The sequence below is a fragment of the Eschrichtius robustus genome, chromosome 1 (assembly GCF_028021215.1).
Source record: "Eschrichtius robustus isolate mEscRob2 chromosome 1, mEscRob2.pri, whole genome shotgun sequence".
Lineage (NCBI taxonomy): Eukaryota > Metazoa > Chordata > Mammalia > Artiodactyla > Eschrichtiidae > Eschrichtius > Eschrichtius robustus.
This window is the reverse complement of record NC_090824.1, coordinates 114,511,635-114,535,385: the sequence shown is the minus strand read 5'-3', so window position 1 is coordinate 114,535,385 and position 23,751 is coordinate 114,511,635. Positions and strand designations below refer to the sequence as shown.

The 23,751-nt window shown below is 38.2% G+C and overlaps 1 protein-coding gene across 6 annotated transcripts in view; it reads left to right on the top strand.

Moving 5' to 3' along the window:
- MYO5A (myosin VA) overlaps nt 1-23,751 on the top strand; it is a 197,362-nt gene that overhangs the window by 106,367 nt on the left and 67,244 nt on the right. For all 6 annotated transcript variants that reach the window (XM_068551749.1, XM_068551728.1, XM_068551750.1 and 3 more), the window contains exons 10-16: nt 7,784-8,049; nt 8,679-8,760; nt 12,101-12,241; nt 14,243-14,368; nt 15,665-15,748; nt 21,047-21,208; nt 22,408-22,505. In XM_068551749.1, the coding sequence (XP_068407850.1) occupies nt 7,784-8,049; nt 8,679-8,760; nt 12,101-12,241; nt 14,243-14,368; nt 15,665-15,748; nt 21,047-21,208; nt 22,408-22,505 (959 nt within the window). The remainder of the gene's footprint in view (nt 1-7,783; nt 8,050-8,678; nt 8,761-12,100; nt 12,242-14,242; nt 14,369-15,664; nt 15,749-21,046; nt 21,209-22,407; nt 22,506-23,751) is intronic.

The following is a 23,751-nucleotide window of genomic DNA, read 5'->3' as shown; positions in this document are numbered from 1 at the left end:
ATTGCTGGGTCATATGGTAATTCTATTTTTAGTTTTTTTTTTTTTAGTTGTTTTGTTTGTTTGTTTTATACTGCAGGTTCTTATTAGTCATCAATTTTATACACATCAGTGTATACATGTCAATCCCAATCGCCCAATTCAGCACACCACCATCCCCACCCCACTGCAGTTTTCCCCCCTTGGTGTCCGTATGTCTGTTCTCTACATCTGTGTCTCAACTTCTGCCCTGCAAACCGGCTCATCTGTACCATTTTTCTAGGTTCCACATACATGCGTTAATATACAATATTTGTTTTTCTCTTTCTGACTTACTTCACTCTGTATGACAGTCTCTAGATCCAAGCATGTCTCAACAAATGACTCAATTTCGTTTTTTTTTATGGCTGAGTAATATTCCATTGTATATATGTACCACAACTTCTTTAACCATTCGTCTGTCGATGGGCATTTAGGTTGCTTCCATGACCTGGCTATTGTAAATAGTGCTGCAATGAACATTGGGGTGCATGTGTCTTTTTGAATTATGGTTTTCTCTGGGTATACACCCAGTAGTGGGATTGCTGGATCATATGGTAAATCTATTTTTAGTTTTTTAAGGAACTGTTCTCCATTGTAGCTGTATCAATTTACATTCCCACCAAGAGTGCAAGAGGGTTCCCTTTTCTCCACACCCTCTCCAGCATTTGTTGTTTGTAGATTTTCTGATGATGCCCATTCTAACTGGTGTGAGGTGATACCTCATTGTAGATTTGATTTGCATTTCTCTAATAATTAGTGATGTTGAGCAGCTTTTCATGTGCTTCTTGGCCATCTGTTTGTCTTCTTTGGAGAAATGTCTATTTAGGTCTTCTGCCCATTTTTGGATTGGGTTGTTTGTTTCTTTAATATTGAGCTGCATGAGCTGTTTACATATTTTGGAGATTAATCCTTTGTCCGTTGATTCGTTTGCAAATATTTTCTCCCATTCTGAGGGTTGTCTTTTTGTCTTGTTTATGGTTTCTTTTGCTGTGCAAAAGCTTTGAAGTTTCATTAGGTCCCATTTGTTTATTTTTGTTTTTATTTCCATTACTCTAGGAGGTGGACCAAAAAAGATCTTGCTGTGATTTATGTCAAAGAGTGTTCTTCCTATGTTTTCCTCTAAGAGTTTATAGTGTCTGGTCTTAGATTTAGGTCTCTAATCCATTTTGAGTTTATTTTTGTGTATGGTATTAGGGAGTGTTCTTTTTTTTTTTTTTTTTAGACATCTTTATTGGAGTATAATTGCTTTACAATGGTGTGTTAGTTTCTGCTTTATAACAAAGTGAATCAGTTACACATATACATATGTTCCCATATAGGGAGTGTTCTAATTTCATTCTTTTACATGTAGCTGTCCAGTTTTCCCAGCACCACTTATTGAAGAAACTATCTTTTCTCCATTGTATATCCTTGCCTCCTTTGTCATAGATTAGTTGACCATAGGTGCGTGGGTGTACCTCTGGGCTTTCTATCCTGTTCCATTGATCTATATTTCTGTTTTTGTGCCAGTACCATATTGTCTTGATTACTGTAGCTTTGTAGTACAGTCTGAAGTCTGGGAGCCTGATTCCTCCAGCTCTGTTTTTTTCCCTCAGGACCGCATTGCCTATTCGGGGTCTTTTGTGTCTCCATACAAATTTTAAGATTTTTTGTTATAGTTCTGTAAAAAACGTCATTGGTAATTTGATGGGGATTGCACTGAATCTGTAGATCGCTTTGGGTAGTATAGTCATTTTCACAATATTGATTCTTCCAATCCAAGAACATGGTATATCTCTCCATCTGTTTGTATCATCTTTAATTTCTTTCATCAGTGTCTTATAATTTTCTGCATACAGGTCTTTTGTCTCCCTAGGTAGGTTTATTCCTATGTATTCTATTCTTTTTGTTGCAAATGGGAGTGTTTCCTTAATTTCTCTTTCAGATTTTTCATCATTAGTGTATAGGAATGCAAGAGATTTATGTGCATTAATTTTGTGTCCTGCAACTTTACCAAATTCATTGATTAGCTCTAGTAGTTTTCTGGTGGCATCTTTTTCTCTACATATAGTATTATATCATCTGCAAACAGTGACAGTTTTACTTCTTCTTTTCCAATTTGTATGCATTTTATTTCTTTTTCTTCTCTGATTGCTGTGGCTAGGACTTCCAAAACTATGTTGAATAATAGTGGTGAGAGTGGACATCTGTGTCTTGTTCCTGATCTTAGAGGAAATGCTTTCAGTTTTTCACCACTGAGAATGATGTTTGCTGTGGGTTTGTCGTATATGGCTTTTATTATGTTGAGGTAGGTTCCCTCTATGCCCACCTTCTGAGAATTTTTATCATAAATGGGTGTTGAATTTTGTTGAAAGCTTTCTCTGCATCTATTGAGATGATCATATGGTTTTTATTCTTCAATTTGTTAATATGGTTTATCACATTGATTGATTTGCATATATTGAAGAATCCTTGCATCCCTGGGATAAATCCCACTTGATCATGGTGTATGATCCTTTTAATGTGTTGTTGGATTCTGTTTGCTAGTATTTCGTTGAGGATTTTTGTATCCTCACCAAAACATCTATATTCATGGGTGATATTGGTCTGTAATTTTCTTTTTTTGTAGTATCTTTGTCTGGTTTTGGTATCAGGGTGATGGTGGCCTCATAGAACAAGTTTGGGAGTGTTCCTTCCTCCAAAATTTTTTGGAAGAGTTTGAGAAGGATGGGTGTTAGCTCTTCTCTAAATGTCTGATAGAATTCACCTGTGAAGCCATCTGGTCGTGGACTTTTGTTTGTTGGAAGATTTTTTTAAAAAAAACTTTGAGGTTATTTATTTATTTATTTATTTATTTATGGCTGTGTTGGGTCTTCGTTTCTGTGCAAGGGCTTTCTCTGGTTGCGGCAAGTGGGGGCCACTCTTCATCGCGGTGCGTGGGCCCCTCATTATCGCGGCCTCTCTTTTTGCGGAGCACAGGCTCCAGACGTGCAGGCTCAGTAATTGTGGCTCACGGGCCCAGCTGCTCTGCGGCATGTGGGATCCTCCCAGACCAGGGCTCGAACCCGTGTCCCCTGCATTGGCAGGCAGACTCTCAACCACTGCGCCACCAGGGAAGCCCTGTTGGAAGATTTTTAATCACAGTTTCAATTTCATTACTTGTGATTGGTCTGTTCATATTTTCTATTTCTTCCTGGTTCAGTCTTGGAAGGTTATACCTTTCTAAGAGTTTGTGCATTTCTTCCAGGTTGTCCATTTTATTGGCATAGAGTTGCTTATAGTAGTCTCTTAGGATTCTTTGTATTTCTGTGGTGTCTGTTGTAACTTCTCCTTTTTCATTTCTAATTTTATTGATTTGAGTCCACTGCCTCTTTTTCTTGATGAGTCTGGCTAATGGTTTACAATTTTGTTTATCTTCTCAGAGAACCAGCTTTTAGTTTTATTGTTCTTTGCTATAGTTTGCTTTGTTTCTATTTCATTTATTTCTGCTCTGATCTTTATGATTTCTTTCCTTCTGCTAACTTTGGGTTTTGTTTGTTCTTCTTTCTCTAGTTCCTTTAGGTGTAAGGTTAGATTGTTTATTTGAGATTGTTGTTTCTTGAGGTAGGATTGTATTGCTATAAACTTCCCTCTTAGAACTGCTTTTGCTGCATCCCATATGTTTTGGATCGTTGTGTTTTCATTGTCATTTGTCTGTAGGTAGTTTTTGATTTCCTCTTTGATTTCTTCAGTGATCTCTTGGTTATTTAGTAAAGTATTCTTTAGCCTACACGTGTTTGTGTTTTTGATGTTCTTTTCCCTGTAATTGATTTCTAATCTCATAGCATTGTGGTCAGAAAAGATGCTTGATATGGTTTCAATTTTCTTAAATTTACTGAGGCTTGGTTTGTGACCCAAGATGTGATCAATCCTGGAGAATGTTACGTGCACATTTGAGAAGAAAGTGTAATCTGCTGTTTTTGGATGGAATGTCCTATAAATATCAATTAAATCTATCTGGTCTATTGTGTCATTTAAATCTTCTGTTTCCTTATTAATTTTCTGTTTTCATGATCTGTTCATTGGTGTAAGTGAGGTGTTAAAAGTCCCCTACTCTTATTGTGTTACTGTCGATTTCCTCTTTTATAGCTGTTAGCAGTTGCCTTATGTATTGAGGTGCTCCTGTGTTGGGTGCATATATATTTATAATTGTTATATCTTCTTCTTGGATTGATCCCTTGATCATTATGTAGTGTCCTTCCTTGTCTCTTGTAACATTCTTTATTTTAATGTCTATTTTATCTGATATGAGTATTGCTACTCCAGCTTTCTTTTGATTTCCATTTGCATGGAATATCTTTTTCCATCCCCTCACTTTCAGTCTGTATGTGTCCCTAGGTCTGAAGTGGGTCTCTTGTAGACAGCATATATATGGGTCTTGTTTTTGTATCCATTCAACGAGCCTGTGTGTTTTGGTTGGAGCATTTAATCCATTCACGTTTAAGGTAATTATAGATATGTATGTTCCTATTACCATTTTCTTAATTGTTTTGGGTTTGTTTTTGTAGGTCCTTTTCTTCTCTTGTGTTTCCCACTTAGAGAAGTTCCTTTAGCATTTGTTGTAGAGCTGGTTTGGTGGTTGATGAATTCTCTTAGCTTCTGCTTGTCTGTAAAACTTTTGATTTCTCCATCGAATCTGAATGAGATCCTTGCCGGGTAGAGTAATCTTGGTTGTAGTTTCTTCCCTTTCATCACTTTAAATATGTTATGCCACTCCCTTCTGGCTTGTAGAGTTTCTGCTGAGAAATCAGCTGTTAACCTTATGGGAGTTCCCTTGTATGTTATTTGTTGTTTTTCCCTTGCTGCTTTCAATAATTTTTCTTTGTCTTTAATTTTTGCCAATTTGATTACTATGTGTCTCGGCATGTTTCTCCTTGGGTTTATCCTGTATGGGGCTCTCTGTGCTTCCTGGACTTGGGTGGCTATTTCCTGTCCCATGTCAGGGAAGTTTTCGACTATAATCTCTTCACATATTTTCTCGGGTCCTTTCTCTCTCTCTTCCCCTTTTGGGACCCCTATAATGTGAATGTTGTTGCGTTTAATGTTATCCCAGAAGTCTCTTAGGCTGTCTTCATTTCTTTTCATTCTTTTTTCTTGATTCTGTTCTGCAGCAGTGAATTCCACCATTCTGTCTTCCAGGTCACTTATCCGTTCTTCTGCCTCAGTTATTCTGCTATTGATTCCTTCTAGTGTAGTTTTCATTTCAGTTATTGTATTGTTCATCTCTGTTTGTTTGTTCTTTAATTCTTCTAGGTCTTTGTTAAACATTTCTTGCATCTTCTCGATCTTTGCCTCCATTCTTTTTCTGAGGTCCTGGATGATCTTCACTATCATTATTATTATTTTTTTTTCTTAACATCTTTAATAGAGTATAATTACTTTACAATGGTGTGTCAATTTCTGCTTTTATAACAAAGTGAATCAGTTATACATATACATATGTCCCCATATCTCTTCCCTCTTGCATCTCCCTCCCTCCCACCCTCCCTATCCCACCCCTCTAGGTGGTCACAAAGCACCAAGCTGATCTCCCTGTGCTATGCAGCTGCTTCCCACTACCTATCTATTTTACGTTTGGTAGTGTATATATGTCCATGTCACTCTCTCACTTTGTCCCAGCTTACCCTTCCCCCTCCCCGTATCCTCAATCCATTCTCTAGTAGATCTGCATCTTTATTCCCGTCTTACCCCTAGGTTCTTCTGACCATTTTCTTTTTTTTGTTTTTTGTTTTTAGATTCCATATATATGTGTTAGCATACGGTATTTGTTTTTCTCTTTCTGACTTACTTCTCTCTGTATGATAGTCTCTAGGTCCATCCACCTCACTGCAAATAACTCAGTTTTGTTCCTTTTTATGGCTGAGTAATATTCCATTGTATATATATGCCACATGCCCGCATAGTACAGGGAGATCAGCTCGGTGCTTTGTGACCACCTAGAGGGGTGGGATAGGGAGGGTGGGGTGGAGGGAGATGCAAGAGGGAAGAGATATGGGGACATGTGTATATGTATAACTGATTCACTTTGTTATAAAGCAGAAACTGACACACCATTGTAAAGCAATTATACTCTAATAAAGATGTTAATAAAAAAGACAAATCTACCATAGTGGGATATTACTGACTTCTCTAAATTATTGATAGGTAAAGAAGTCCAAAAATTAGTTAAGTTATAGAAAATTTGAACAAAACAGTTAACAACGTTGATCTAATAGAACAGTATGGTAACGCCATTCAAATAGAATGTTTAGAGAGTGCTGGTCTGCTTTTAAATGATGTCACACCATTCATATATATAAATGAATGAAATAAGCTGCTTATTTAAGGGAGTTGATCCATGTTGTTGGTAATGGTGCTGATTTGTATCTGAAGTGATTACTTGGGGAGGGGAGATGAAAGAAGGAAGGGACTGCTTCAATGGGAAGGGTCAGGGGATGAGTGTGTCAGTAGACCCAGGTTCTAATGGTAATTCTGACATAAACTTGTTGTGTGATTTTTTAAAAAAATATTTATTTATTTGGCTGTGCCAGGTCTTAGTTGTGGCATGCGGGATCTGTTCTTGCAGCAAGCAAACTCTTAGTTGCTGCACGTGGGGTCTAGTTCCCTGACTAGGGATCGAACCTGAGCCTCCTGCATTGGGAGCATAGAGCCTTAGCCACTGGACCACCAGGGAAGTCCCTGGTTGTGTGATTTTCAACAAACTATTCTCTTGGATCTTATTTCCTCATTTGTAAATTAGAGATAACAGTGTTCACCCTACCTATTCCTCAGGAATGTTATCAGATGCAGTTGAAATGTGTGAGTGAAGATGTTGAAAAATACAATGCATTAACATGGGTTAAATTAAACAAGTATTTCTTGAATGCCTACTCATGCAAAGCCTATGGAAGGCAGCTGTAGGGGATACAGGGATCCCTGTAGGTGATACAGGGGATGCTTAGATTAGAGATTCTAGTCTAAGAAGTCACACAAATAACCATCAAGTTGTCTGTTTATAACCCTTCAGTACCCCACCCGCCATGGGCCCCCATTGCTCTTAGCGGAAAGACCAGCCATAGTATAGCCTCTGGCTTCATCTCATACATTTTCTCCCTCACTCAGCTTCAATCCCTCACATCTCTGGTTTCCCTCCCACCACAGGACTTTTATACCAGATGTCCCCTCAGCTTGGAAGACCCTTTCACCAAGTTAACACCTTCTCATCCTTCATATCTCAACTCCATTTCTCAAGGCCCTGTCTCCTGCCTCCCTCAATAGGGCATTCTCCTTTCACATGGCATCTTAGTATAGTGTTCTCCTTTGTAGTAATTTTAATTTTAGAGAGCAATCATTTAGTTAACACCTATTTCCCCTAGTGACTGTAAGTTGTAGGAGGACAGGGTACATGTCTGTTTTTGTTTGCTGGCATATAATAGACGCTCAGTAAACATTTGTAGACAAGCTGACTCACTTTCTGACTGATTGACTGACTGAATGAATGTGTCTGAAGAGAGATCCAAACAAGTACTCTCAGGAAACAAAGGAAGAGGTAATTTTAAAAATGAGCCCTAGAAGAGATTACAAAATGCTGCCTAGATGCTGGTTTGATGGATGATTGTGATTATCACTGATCAGCTTCAAGTGATCTTGGTGTTTGTTATAACAAAGAAATTGCTGGGTTTTAATTGTTACCTCTTTGTTAGTATTTTTTAGAAAATTTTTGCTTAATTGATCTGGTCCTAGGAAATAACCCATTCTCTTTTGGCAGCCGAAGCATGAACCTCTCAGCATCTTCTGTGACCTCATGGCTGTGGACTTTGAGGAGATGTGTCACTGGCTCTGCCATCGGAAGCTGGCTACTGCCACGGAGACATACATCAAGCCCATCTCCAAGCTGCAGGCCACGAATGCCCGTGATGCATTGGCCAAGCACATCTATGCCAAGCTCTTTAACTGGATTGTAGATCATGTCAATCAGGTTCTCCATTCTGCTGTCAAACAGCACTCTTTTATCGGCGTGCTGGACATTTATGGGTAAGTGTATTTGGCTTAGTGGTCTGAGCGTTTCTTTCTAGAGACTATCTAGTAACTCTAAGTGGGTATTTGATTATGTTTCCTACTGGTGAGAAGAAGGGAAAATTAGAAGAGAATTTTTAAAAGTCTAATTTCATTTGCTAGTTTGCCTTCTCTGGGTACCTTTCTTTAATGTTAAAACCCTTCCTGTACATTTGCACTTTACGATGCCTGTTTCATTATCTGGTTCAGTTTTTCAAAAGAGTGTATGAAATTTCTATTCCCCGTTCCTTTCTATGTGTATATAGACACTGTGCATCTGTGACCTGACAAGAGCAATGGCTTTATCATAATTCTGATTATTCCCTACTTGAGGATGAATATGCTGTCCAAAGCGTATACTGTTAGACACGTCCATAGGCTGCAGCCTTTAAAAAATCTCTCTGCCACCTGGCTGATGCTTATCTGCTGGGTACATATTTCATGTTACTGAATTACAAACCCTTATTTATCTTCACTGATGTGGAAAGAAAATTTCACAATGTTGGGGAATTTCCTATTTCTTTCTTTCTGATTTGCACATTTTGAATATTTTTTAAAAATTATTTGTTCCTTTTTCTCCTCTTCCCATATTACTTTTTGTTTTACAGATTTGAAACATTTGAGATAAATAGTTTTGAACAGTTCTGCATAAATTATGCAAATGAAAAACTACAGCAACAATTCAATATGGTAAGAATTTTCTTGCTTGAATAATATTCTACCAAAAATTATTCTCTCAAATTCCTAGTATGTGTTTAAAGTTTGGTTCCAGAAATGAAGTTGTGAATTACAATTATTATCTATGGTTTAAAACAGCTAAACTGCTGAGGAACTTAGGATTTAGGATTAGTAAATGCTGCAACCTTGGAAAGATGTTTATGGTCCAGATTGGATTCAAGGTCATCCTTGGATTGCTGTCTGAGAATAGTGAAAACTTGATCCAAATAAATTGAGAGAGGGAAGCCGAAAGTGTGTTAAGTAGTAATATAGGAGGTGTAAAACTTTGATCCCAGGGATATCCTTCAGTTGGTTGTTCCTGAGGCTAACTATATGTGGAGTTATGACTGTCTTAACTCTTACTTGCTGTATTAGCAAGAGGTCAGAACAGGAAAGCCAGGACATATTCTCTTTTCTACATATATATCAAGAAATCAATAGATAATGTTTCAAATGAATAAATAAAAAAAATAGCTGGTAAGCATATTCTTTAGAGGTAAATATCAGAAGAAATAGCTGAGGGAGTTAAAAATGGTCACTTCCAGGGAATGAGACTGGGGTTGGGGAGGGATAGGACAAGGGATTGTTGCTTGTCATCATAAAACCTTTAAACTATTTGATTTTCAAAAAATATTGCATGTACTTTGATAAAAATTTGGACCACCTTTATTTAGCAAATTAAGCTACTTAGTACAGTGAAATAATGTAGAGGTGATCTTAAAATCTTAGGCTTATGACTGTTTCTACAAGAATATGACTGGCGTATTTTGCATCTCTGCATAAGGAACATTAATAAAAACCTATCAGAGACTAAATTGAGCTTTATTTTTTCTCAAGGTTTTCCTGAGTTTCTAAATATTTTAATCAATGGCACAGCCTTCTGTTCTTTCCCAGTATATTTTGGTACAAGGTGACTGGAAGTATAAGGGACCAGTGCCAGCCTTATTAAGGACGGGCTAATTTATTTCTCACGGACCTCATATCTCTGCATGTGTGTTTCTGACTCTCTCCTTTCTCTTTGCCTCTTTCTGTCTCTATCCATCTGTTTCTCCTCTCTCTCTCTCTCTCTTTCTCTCTCTCTCTCTCTCTTTCTCTCTCTCTCTCTCTCTCTCTCTCTCACACACACACACACACACACACACACACACACTGCATCTTAGCCTCGCTCTGCACAACTGCTCCACTCCCTCTTATCAGATGGCATATATTTTTCTTCTGTTCCATATATATTTTGTCAAGGTTTCTGCTTCCTCACTCACCTCACACTTCCTGTGAACCAGGCAGTGGTTGGAATGCTCCCATCCTCTTAACTTGTTTAACTCTCATTCATCTTGACTTCTTTCAGCATCAGCTTCCACTGTTAATTGCCTCTTTCCTAGTTCTTATACCTCAGAAAGAGAATTTGATTAACCCAGTTCATTCGTTCATCAGAGATCTCTGGCACTTGACTAGCTGTGACTAGGAGCATGGGGTCTCACAGTAAAGAATTTGGTGCTTAGGGCTGCTCCCTCAGCAGGGGCTGTGGGTAGGGCAGTGGGCAGGAGAAACATGGTGATTGGCAGGTTTAGTGCTTGGAGGCATTACCTTATCCACCAAGGATCTCTTGCCATATTGAACCTCATGCCCACCTGTCATTTTGGCAATTGAGAATCGAAAATTTTTGAGGCCCCATGGATTTTGCCAAACTAAACATAGAGACTTGTATGAGAAACAGGCTCTAAAGTTTGGAGCAGTGTTTTTGTTGTCAATGTGGAAACTACACTGCATGTAAATTAATGAATTTAAAAAAAGATAGGGCTCATTGTTTTGGAAATTATTGGTACCATCAGACAGGGCATCTTGCTGACACATGGTGCCCTATTTGCCTTCTCATTAATCAAAAGAACAGAAGAAATTTGCTTTCTAATTAACATGACATAAATATTCATATGGATGACAGGTTTGGTTGTTGTTTTTTTTTAACAAGCTTTTGCAGCTGGTTAGACTATAAATGCTGTAAATGAGCCAAGAGCAGCATTATAATAAGTGTAGAATAAAGTGGAAAAGTTCCAGGTACGTGAGGAGAGTAAAGCATCAGAAATCTTGGTAACCCCTAAGTTTCATGGGGTTTTGGCTTCTAGGAAATATATGTTGTCTGGTAATAGCCACAGACGGCTTATCTTCCCAGAAAAGTTGCAAGATGTGTGAGATGAACCAAGGTGACAAAGGAGGCAAGAAAGAAAGTAGAACCCTCCAAGAACAAATGAGTAGAGGTCATTAGCATCTGTAGAGACTAGAATTTATGGGTTGGCTTCATTGGCTGTGCAGCTTGAAGCAGGAGCTGCGGCAGTGCTTGGATTGCCGTTCCCTCCTGGACCAACTTAACTTACCTTTCACTGAAGAACTCAGATCACACAGCCCTTCCTCAAGGAAGCCTTCCCTTGCCACCCTGTATCCAAACTGGATAAGGACTCCTGCTCTCATAGCTCGCCATTATTTTCCTCTGGAACATTATTACAGTTTGTAATTATATTTCTTGTGATTACTTGATTTCTGTTTCTCCCACTAGTCTTCAAAGTCCATGAGGGCAGAGCCCATGTCTTTTTTGCTAATGGTATGCAGTGACTGGCATAGGATAGGCAGTCAATACATATTTCTGCTAAATGCTTCAGCCATTGCTTCTCAATGGAGATGAGAAGCATGTAGCAGAAATAGCAATGGATTCATAGTGGTTGCAGCTGCTTGCAGATTTGGATGTAGAAGCCAGAAAAGTGAGCCGTAGATTCCCTGACTGTGGAGGATAATCAAGGCAGACACAAAAGACCAACTGTTAATCTAATTCTGAGGCACATGAACTTCCAACACCACAGTCTCTTAAGAGAATTACTTTGTTATGCTGTAAGCATCACCCAGAATGTTTCAGTAGTCTGGAGGGCATCCTCTCTGCATAGTTGTTCAAGGCCAGCTAAGGCATTTCTGTGCCCATGTGGTCAGCAACACTGTGCAATAATTTAAGGGACCAAAAATTATATAGTGCAGTTTGGGATATATATCAAAAAATCAAAAAAGACTGCCATATTTATCAGCTATTTAAGTATTCACATACTTAGATTTTCTTGTTTGCCGAAAATCCTATATTGCTGAGGTTTTACTGTCTGTGGTTTATATTTGCTTTCTTATTTTGTTCTCTGCATGTAAATCATGTTTCTCCAAGATTGTTGCTAGAAGCCATTGACTATCTCAAATTATGTTGGTATCCTTTTATAAATGTTTCTTGACTAACATTATTTATGACAATGATGCAGTAATGCCAGTTTTTTCTTTTTCATTTCAGCATGTCTTCAAATTAGAACAAGAGGAATATATGAAAGAGCAAATTCCATGGACACTCATAGATTTTTATGATAATCAGCCTTGCATTAATCTTATAGAATCTAAACTGGGCATTCTAGATTTGCTGGATGAGGAATGCAGGGTAAGTATGATTTTCTGATGTACTTAGTATATGAAAATTGATACATCAAGGTCAAATGGTAGATGGGTTTAAGCAGAGACTCACTAGTATACCTTGAGGTGCCATGGTGGCAACAAGTGGAGGTCACCCTAACTTGCATTCTGAAGGGTCACTAGACCCAAAGAGTTCAAAATACATTTGAAACTAGGAGAATCTCCCTTCTCATTGGCATTAGATACAACTACCACCAATTTTAGCCACTTTTGTTATTGATATGCTTATATTTGGTACTTTTTGTTCAGTGGTATGACATAGTTAAAGAAATGCAAGAAATTGTACAAAAGGCATTTTGAATAACAGTTCTAAATATCCATAATTTTAAAATTGACTAGTTGTTCTTTAGTACTGATATATATGGTAGAGAGGGAGTTTTAGCTTTAATATTTGAAGATGCAGCATGTGGAAAACATATCAGATCCCCAGCTTGACTGCTAACTGAGTTATCCTAGACAAATAACCTATCCTTTCTCTTAGTTGCTCTTTAACTTTTATGCCATAAATTACAACTTAATGCAGGTTGATCCTCCTAAGCATCCAGATTTCCTGCAACATTAAGAATGCAAAGACAAATACTGTACCTTTTCACGTATACGTAGAATCTAAAAAATAAAACAAACGAATGTAACAAAACAAAAAGAGCCTCACAGATACTAGAGAACAAACTAGTGGTTACCATTGCGAAGATGGTTAGGGGGAAGGGCAAGGTAGGTGAAGGCGGGATTAAGAGGAACAACCTACTAGCTATAAGATAAATGAGATAACAAGGATGTTATGTACAGCACAGGGAATATAGCCAATATTTTATGATAACTTCACATGGAGTATAATCTATAAGAATATTGAATCACTATATTGTACTGAAACTAATATAGTATTATACGTTAACTATACTTCAGTAAACAAAAAGAATGCATGTAAAGGTGCTCAGCCTCACTTGAAATTAAATAAAATGTAAATCAACACAAAAATGGGATACTGCTTTTTACCTATCAAATGGGTTTAAATTTGATAATACCAAATTGATATTTTTTTAACGATTTTTTTGATGTGGACCATTTTTAAAGTCTTTATTGAATTTGTTACAGTAATGCTTCTGTTTTATGTTTTGGTTTTTCGGCCACAAGGCATGTGGGATCTTAGCTCCCCAACCAGGGATCGAACCCGCACCCCCTACATTGGAAGGCAAAGTCTCAACCACTGGACCCCCAGGGAAGTCCCCCAGATTGATATTTATTGCATATATACTCTTGATGAAGGGCATGAGTTAGTACAACATATTTTTGAGGAAATTTGACAATATTTGTGAAGATTTTAAATACACATACCTTTTGACCCATCTGTGGAACTGCTGAGACTTTACCCTATGAATATACTTACAAAAGTATCCAAGGTTTTTGTGTAAAAGGAGCCGTTGTGGCAGTTTTCATAATAACAAAAAATCAGTAACAACCTAGTGGCCAGAAATACAAGAATGCTATTGTTAAGAAGAAAAAAAAATGCAAGGAGTTTATAGAATGATCCTATTTGTGTCCATGCCTTTCAAGACAGAAAGATAAAGAAGTTGGTGGAAATGGTGAGAGGAGACTATTCTCTATTTTATACCTTTCTGAATTATATAAATGGTCCACTGTGTGCAAATGTTATTTTTATTTAACAAATTTTTTAAAATATATGATAGTCATGATATTTCATTTGTGAGGCTTTTGTTGCTTTAAAAGCATATTGAATATTTATTTGATGACCTCTGGTATAGGCAGGTTGAGTTGCTGAAGGTCTCAGTCATTGCTTTTCATTAGTCATTGGTTTGGGGCCTCTAAGAGAGAAATGTGAAAGGAATGAGTTCCTAAACTGGATGTAAAAGTTGGTAGGAAAGCCAAAACATGGTCTCTTGGTTGATGCATCAGAAGCGTCTCATAACAATATTCACCTTGTTTTCTTTCTTTTTTTTTCCCCTGAATGTAGATGCCTAAAGGCACAGATGACACTTGGGCCCAAAAATTGTACAACACACATTTGAACAAATGTGCGCTCTTTGAGAAGCCCCGTCTATCAAACAAAGCTTTCATCATCCAGCATTTTGCTGACAAAGTAAGGAAGTTTTATTATCTCTTTTCTTTTTGAATACTTAAGTTCAAAGAGGAAAAAAAATCAATAGTCAATAGATAGCATTTTTTTCTTTGCTGAGCTTGCATTCTTTAGCTCCGGTTAGGAAAAGTAAGCTTAAATGTTGGCTTATTGTTTTTCTCTTTCTTTAACCTAAATGGAATTATATTAGGAAATAAATACATGTTTACAGTCCTCTATCTATAATTCTGAAATCCAAGAAACTCTGAAATCCATGTCTTTTCATAATTCATTTAGTGGCTAAGCCTGATTTTTGACCTGAACTAACATGGGGTTATTTATAGTCTTTATTTATCCCAGTTAGGCTGGATATTTATATATTTCAATGTAGAAATGTTAATATGTTTGATTACAGATTGCTGCCTCAGATTCTGCTAAAAGATTCTGGGTTCTGAAACCCAAGGGTTTCAGAATAGAAATTGTGGACGTGTGTCACCCTCTGTGATTGATTCAGTGGGTCCCTACTAATGAGGCATGCAGACTTGCTGCTTCACAGGTTCTGTAGTCTACTCAGAAAATCTGGAGCTATGACACTAGTTTATATTTCCAGAAGGTTGTGGGGTAGCCTTCTGGTAAACTTCCCATGGTCCCCTTTAGGAACTGAGGGTTTTCCGAGTCTATCCTGCTCCTAGCTGGAGACCTTGGAATGGCTTCAGGGCTGCCTAAGGGCTTTGTGGTACAGGCTGGGGACCCTCAGTGGTAGATGGCTGAAGTCTTCTAGAAGCAGGGAGAGTCCATTCTCATGTAGTTCTACTTACCGGATCATACACTGTTTACCCAGCCTCCATCTACATCCATCGTCGCCGCTTCAGCTTTCTGCCAGACAGCCATTTGTTCCTTCTGACCCTCTCTCCCGCTTTCATCTCTTCTCTCCCAGAGGAGACTTACCCCTGCGGGAGGGTGAGCTAGGTTTGAAGGAAATACAGTGGGTCAGCCTTGGAGGAGCTCTCTTCGGCCTGCATGAGAGAAGAGAACAGCTTCTTCTGAGTCTGCTTACCCATGAACTGGGATGATCTTTTAGATCACAGTTAATCAGCACTGCCACTCTTCCCTAGGAAAAACAATATTTGGGGAGTTTTACTCTAGAGTTAACATGCTTCTTACCAAGAATGGTACTAGTTTCTTAGAATAAAACTAATGATAACACTTCACTGAGAGCCCATCACATAGCCTGAGCCTAATAAATATTTTTGTTGTTGATGACAATCATATCTATTCAAAAGTTTTATTAGCTAAGGAGATTTTCCCATGTGTTTTCAGGTGGAATACCAGTGTGAAGGCTTTCTGGAAAAGAATAAAGACACTGTTTTTGAAGAACAAATTAAAGTTCTTAAATCAAGCAAGGTAACCATGTATAGTCTTTCTCCAATCAGGATATATTCATTAAAATGTTTCTTACTTAAGCATTAGCTTTTTAACAATAATAATAATTGTTCTAACAAAATCAGCTTTACTGTTAGTTTTTTATTTATCAATACATGTGTCAGGTCCTGTTTTAAATGCCTTACAAGTGTTAACCCACCTAATCCTATGATGAGGTGATATTATCATTACTCCCATTTTACAGATGAGGGAACTGAGGCACAGAAACTTCATAGGTATAAGTTTTCAAGCCAAATTATTGATAAAACACAGGCTGTTGAGCTCAGAGTCTGCACTCTTAACCACTATGCAGTGGTGTTTTATGTGAAATTTTTGCCTCCACAGCAGTTCTAGGCTCTCTTGTGCCTTTGTGAGAGACCATGAGAGAAAACGTTTTGTTGTTGTTGTTGTTTTTGGCTGTGTCATTTTGAAGGGATGCACTAGAGACATGGCCTTAAGCATTCCATCCAAATAAAGATTGACCTCTGGATCACTGAGTGCAATTTCAGGTGTGGTCCAAAGCACTTTGAAATTATTCTTCGTAGGCATAGATACCAGAAACACTGCTTTCTAGTGGGAGAAGAATATTCCAGATTGCAAAGAACTATGATGGCTCTCTGAGGTTGATCCCAACCTCCACCCTTTGACTCTCTTCAGGAGAGTATGGGGAGGGGAGCACGGCTCACTTTCATCCTATAGGGAGCAAACCAGAAAGCTGGTTACTTAATTTAACAAAGTAAATATTCAAATATTCAGTGAAAGACTAAAAATATTCGTGTGAATTCTTCTGTATTTCTGACCGGCACTTTTTGTTTTTCTGGTTTATTCTAAGAAAATCCTTTTAACTTCAATGGAATGTTATATGAACATTTTGACTCTTGTTTTTGGAATAAAAACTTTTACTTTCAATTATTTTTGATAATAGAAAGATCATGTAAGGACCAAATTCCAGTTTTAACCCTCAGAAAATAATGAGTCTATAGTCTTAAGTGTCTGTAGAAAAAATCATTTTTTCACTTATCCTCTTAAGCCCTGGACATTAACGCTTTATACCTTATAGGAGTGATGTATAAGAGAAAATTCTCTCACAGTGCCAATCCCTGAGTATTATTCAGTTAAAGATTATAAATCATTTTAGTTTATGAATACTGATGAAAACCCTGGAATTCTAGTGTTACTACTCTCAAAAATTTAGCTTACACAGAATATTCACAGGTTCTCATTCCCCACGCACCCATAATCTTTTGAGTCATTTTTCTGACCTAACTTTTCTGACTGGCTAGTGGATCCTTAATTTCCAGAAAGTAGCTATGCATTCTGAGGAATCATTTGGAGTAACTGACAGTCTATATAGCACTGTTGCAGTTGGGTGGAGGTGGTGTGAGATTTACATAGCTTAAAGGCCAACGCTGCTCCCAGTCAGCAGAAACCCAACCCAAGGGTATGAACTTTATGTTTTAATTTTTCTGCACCTGATAGGAAGCAAGTGTAACCTAGTGTTGATTTGTTCTCTTGGAAGTACTAATTTTAGAAGATCAGTATTTGTGTTACGTGTTTTCAACAGAATTATTTTTGTGGTAATACAGTGTGGGGTTCTGTTTGTGTGTATGTGTTTTGTCTTTTTTTTTTTTTTTCTTTAATTTTGCAGCTTCTAGCCACTTGAAAAGGAATTAAGGTATAAAAAAACTTAACAGAAGGTGTCTTAATTTATGTTTTCCCACCATAAAGAAATCTGTTGCTACATCAAATAACAGGAAGCACATAAGTAAAGTGCAGCTGGATGAAATACTACTAAATTGCAACTCTACTAAATGTCATTAAAAAGAGTTATATCCCCTACTTTCCATGTTGCTAATTGATGAAGGGAAGCACAGTTCATCTACTGAGTTTATGCCTCAAATCTCTCATCTGTAAAATAGAATCATGATAGTATCTACTTTCAGAGGTTGTTATGAGGATTAAATAGGTTGTATTAAGCTCTTAGAGCAGTGCTTCATGTATAAAAAGCTCTTAGTGAATAATGTTGTTGTTGTTGTTACTGAGATGATTTCCCACATCTTTATGAAGCAGTTACTTGGATTCTTCTGTCTTCTTTAACACTCTTTCCTAGACATATAAGTTCAGTCTTAAGCAATTCAGAGCCCTGTCTTAAGCATAGATAGATCAAAGAAACAAGATGGAATGTCCAGGCATATCTACCTACTTACCTATTTGACTTTCTGTTTATCTGCCTTTCTCTCTTCAAATGAAGTTGGCATCCTCAGTCAGTGGGGAATGGCTAAATTTTTCAATGAATGATTTAAGAAAATTGGGAATTTAGCAAGGTAAACAGGTAAATGAGATAGGCAGAGGAGTTAGGTAATAACCACTTAACCAAATATTTAGATGATATCATATCATAAAGTGGTAAGTGCTATAAAGAAAGTAAAACAGGGCACCAAGCTAGAGAGTGACTAAGCTTGGGCAGAGGTGAGGTGCTCCACTAGACACAGTGGTCAGGAAAGGCCTCTCTGAGGATGTGACATTTGGGCTGTACCCTGAATAATAGGAGACAACTGTGTCAGTGGAATAGTAAGTGAGGAGTGCTGAGACTGTATAAGATGGTTGTGTTTGAGGTCCATAAAGAAGGCCAGTATGACTGGAGCATGGTAGGTGAGTAGGATGTATAGGATGGGTAGACAGGGGCCACTTTCTGGAGGGAAGTGTGGTAAAGAGTATGGATTTTATTCCTGTTCCTGTGGAAAGTCTGAACAGTTTTCATATGGGAATGATATGCTACTGTGGAGATATGGTGGGGGGGCTGTGGACAGGGGGGTAGTAATCTAGGGGACAGATAGTGGACTGAGATACTGAGATTATAGCAGTGGAAATGGCTTATGATTTGTGGGTAGAGTTGACTGGTCTTGTTGATGGTTTGACTATGGAGAGTGAGAGAAGGAGAGAAATTGAAGATGACTTCTATGTTTTGGGCCTGAGATGCTGGATGGATAATGGTGCCACTTACTGAGGTGAAGACTTGTAAAAGATCAGGCTTCAAGAGAAAGAAAAAGAATCAAGAGTTCTGTCTTGGACTCATGGATATGGAGAACAGACTTATGGCTGCCAAGGGGGAGGGGGTTGGGGGAGGGATGGAGTGGGAGGTTGGAATTAGCAGATGTAAGCTACTATATGTAGAATGGATAGACAATGGGGTCCCGCTCTATATAGCACAGGGAACTATATTCAATATCCTTTGATAAACCATAATGGAAAAGAGTATGAAAAAAAATAATATGTATATGTATAACTGAGTCGCTTTGCCGTTCAGTGGAAATTAGCACGACATTGTGGGTCAGCTATGCTTCAATTTAAAAAAAAAAAGAGTTTTATCTTGGACATGTTTTGCCTGAGATGGCAATTAGATAGTCAAGTGGACATGCCATATAGGAAGTTGTAAATGAAAGTCAGCAGGTCAGGGGGAAAGTCAGAGTCAGTGATATAAATTTGGTAGTCTTAAGAATTAGATGGCATTTAAAGCAATAGGACTGGATAAGATTGCTTAGGGAGAACAAGTAGGTGAAAAATAGTAGAGAGTAAGGCATTCCAACTCCTAGAGACTGGCCTGAGGAAGAACCAGGAAAGAAGTCTGAGAAAAATGGCCCACGAGGAAGCAGGAACACTGCCTAAAGAAGAAATTGTAGTTTCTAGTATGACAATGTAAAATGTTCTCTTTTTTTTTTTTAAATGAAAACTCAATGTAGAGAATTTTAAATTTATAATTTGTATGAAGAGGAAGACACATATATATGCATCTATATGTGTGTATGTGTTCTGAACTCTCAACACTGAGTAGTTTTCTGGTAGATATTGTAGAACTTCAGTTAAATTGTAACACTAGTGGTGAATATGATATTTCAACCCAGCTCTATTAACCATTTCACACAGAAGAGAGAAAAACAAAGTTTAGGTAGGCAGCGCTAATGTAGAGCTAGCAATTTACTTGGGAATGACAGAAGTGTGTAGATAGATCCTAGAGTCCTTGGCCTATTATCGAATAGCCTTACATCTTAACTCTGTGCTGAGTTTTCAAATCAAATCTATTAGGAACTCTTATTTTTCCCCTTTGTGATACAAGATAATGGTAAAACGTTCCCCTACTCCCACCCCCCACCCTGCTTTGTAGCTAACCGAGCTATATGTATTCCGTAAAGCAAGGGATACGTTCATTTGTGCAGCGAACAACCATTATTGGTATGTCATGTATAACAATTTGTTATATACATCATGAATTATATCCTAAATTACCCTTATAATTGATAGATACATTATAGCAAATGAAATTAATTTTGTTTTTTAATGAAAGAACTCCCTTAAAATTATTTCTTCTGGAGATATTCTAAGTTTATTAGATAAATAATTGGTTGTTGCCGTTACACTTTGACTTATAAGAAGGCTTTATTTTATGTATGTGGACTGTGTCACTACTGTAAAGATATGTACATATATCAAAATGTTACTGTCGATTAGTTTGAAGTCTCTTTTGTTCCATAAAATGTCTTCCAACCACATTAACTTATACTATCCACCCATTTATTAACTACCAGATCTTTTAATAGCCTTTCATTTCGTTAACCTGGTAGAACACAAAATTGATTGCAGGAATTATGCAGTCAAGTTATAAATCCTTTGAAAACAAATGCAAAGCTTACAGGATATGGGCAGGGTTTCCTTTTACCTTTTTTCCCAATAATCCACATTACTTTCTAAAAATTACTATTCATGATTTTTTAAAATCTTATTAAATTGTAGAACTAGTTCATGACACCCTTCCTGATGAGATTTTCAGTGATATTTTTTAGTTGGTACTCACCATTTGAGTTAGTGGGTAGACAGATGAAGCATGATGATAAAACATTTGGTGGAACTGATGTAATAAGACTTTCAATTAGTATTTTGCTCATAAAATAATTATCGTTTAAAGCCAGTAAAATGGTTAGAGCGGCCATTTCCTGTGGATTAAGATTTCAAGTCTCAGTGGAGTAGTTTCGATTTTGTTTTCCCCCAAATAAGGTTGTAGAATTACTGCATTTTTCCATCTATATTTTTGCAGCATTGATGTCACCTCCCTCTCATATTTTTGGCTCCTAACACAGATATTGATTATTTCTGGAATGTGACTCTGAAAGGGGTTACTTAAGGAAGGGAATCACTATGGATTGCAAATCATCATAGTGTTTCTGGGAAGATTTCCAATTGAGTTTGGGTTTAGAGTGTGATTTCCTTTTACTGTTTTTGACTCAGTTTAAGATGCTACCAGAATTATTTCAAGATGATGAGAAGGCCATCAGTCCAAGCTCAGCCACCTCTTCGGGGCGCACGCCCCTCTCCCGCACTCCTGCAAAGCCCACCAAAGGCAGGCCAGGCCAGGCGGCCAAAGAGCACAAGAAAACGGTGGGGCACCAGGTGAGTTCAGGGAGCTGCTGCTGCAGTGCTGCTTCCCCTCTGGCTCAGCTGGAGCCTCAGGTCTTCCTTTGTCAGCCTCCCAGGTGGGGTCCTCAGGTGAGGAGAGGCTGGAGCTTTCACTGTGAGAACACAGAACACTGTGCACTCATACTTCTCCCCTCCTAACATAGACCCGTGACTCTGCTTAAGCGTTTCCCCAAATAATTTTCTCTACGTTTTAATTCTTCTAGTACATATCCTCCCTCACAAACCACTGCTGCCTTTGTTTTGTTCTCTGGCTGTTTCCTCTCTGGATTTGTACAGCTCCTTCAGCCCAGGGACAGTGCCCTCTGTTTTCTTTGATGTTTTATGCACCATGGGGAGTGGGAAACATGACACACGTGCTTAGTGCCTGAACTAGGGCTGGGGGCTTTGGGCAGGAGGCTGAGTGCTAGTCAGCTTGTTTTCCTGAGCAGATAGGAAGCAGGGCCTGGCACAGGTCCACAGGCCCTGGTCTGATCCCATGTCCCTAAAGGTAACCCCACCCTGGCTGTACTCTTCCATCCTCAGCCACCCCCCCCTCATTTCCTATACTCTTTTAAGTCATCTGCTACTTTTTTCAGTATCATACAGCAAAATTCCTACTGTACATGATTAAATGACCCTAATATCTTTAAAGCAAGCTTATATTTTTAGTCAAAGTTTTAAGTGTACAACAGAAAGCTACAGAAATCTATATTAAAAGGGTGGGTGGAAGAATGAACTCTATTGTGATGATGATAATGATGTGTGATAATGATGTGTCTAAGTAGGTTCATCAACTGTAACACATGTACCACTGTGGTGGGGAATGTGGATGATGGAGGAGGCCATGCCTGTGCCAGGGTAGGGGGTGTGGGGGACATCTCTGTACCTTCTGTTTGATTTTGCTGTGAACCTAAAACTGCTCTAAGAAAATAAAGTCTATTTTAAAGGGGGGGGTGCGCAGTGGTGGTGGTGGGAGGAGCGAGAATATCTGTTTAGCAGAGTGAGCATGTAAATGGTAGGGTGTAAGCAAATTTGAACCAAAAGCCCTAGCAGCTCCACTGTTGAGGGCTGGTCAGGTTCACAGGTGGCAAAGTCATCTCCACTAGTGTCATTCGAAGAAAATTTTCAGTTGTTTTATGTCATCTTTGACTTTGACAAAACCTTGATGCCCCTTTCTGCTCTTTTTCATGCAGTTCCGAAACTCCCTTCACCTGCTTATGGAGACCCTGAATGCCACTACCCCTCACTACGTGCGCTGTATTAAGCCTAACGACTTCAAGTTCCCATTCACGTAAGTATTTCTCAACTGCTGAATTTAAAGTATCCATATCTCATAAGGATTGCCAAACCAGCAGCAGGGAAAAAATACTTAGGTAAATCTTCATGTCTTGTAGAGGGAAACAACTAGTTAATAGAACTTTTTCAGTTTTTGTTCCCTTTTAAGAATGTGAAAACAGGGAATTCCCTGGTGGTCCAGTGGTTAGGACTCCATGCTTCCACTGCCGGGGACCCGGGTTCCATCCTTGGTCGGATCAAGGAACTAAGATCCCACAAAGCCTCACAACGTGGCCAAAAAAAAAAAAATGTGAGAACAAATTAGTAGTTGGCCTTCTGATGATTTTAAAAGTTGAGATCAACCACACATTTCTAGTACCATTTTCTATTTGCAATTTACTTCATTTCAAGATCTTTTTGGTTAATTTGGGCTTTAGTTAAAACCAGAGCTGGGTGAGATAAGGTTGCTTTGGCAAAGGCTCACAATCATCCCTGCTACTTTTCAACTGTTGAAACTATCAGAGAATGTGTACTTTTACCAAACATCTTGTCCTATGTCAAATACCATTCGTGAGAGGAAGTTTTTTCCAAAACGGAAATATTTCTCTAATTTTGAAAGTAATGCATGCACATTATAAAAACAATTTTCAGGAAATATAAAGTAGTGTAAAAATAAATGAAAGAGCATTTCATTATACCCAGAGAGATAATAAGTATTAACTGGCATAGATCCTTCTTGATCATTCCTTCCCTGCTACGTGTGTGTGTGTGTGTGTGTGTGTGTGTGTGTGTGAGAGAGAGAGAGAGAGAGAGAGAGAGAAAGAGAAAGAGAGAGAGATTAATAAAATGGAAGGGATCATGCTGTAATTGTTGTTTTGTATCTGCTTTCAACTTATGGGTGTTTTCCATGTTAGTAAATACAAATCCACATCATTTTAATGGCTACGTCATATCCCATTATATACACATACCACCATTCTTTTAAATTATTCCCTATTGATGGCCATTTGGGTTATTCCTATGGCTATGATAAACATCTTTTGCCAAACATTTTTGTATATTTGCCTGATTATCTCCTTAGAATAATGTATTTCTAGAAGTGGAATTTGTGGGTCAGAGATTAGGCACACTTACCAAAGGCTGTAATAACTCCCACTCCGCAGTGTGTGTGTGCTCCTTTACCTACACCCATGCCAGTCTTGCCCTTGGAGAGTCGGCCTTAGACTGCAAGGCACTTCTCAAAGACTGTTGTATTCTTCTCA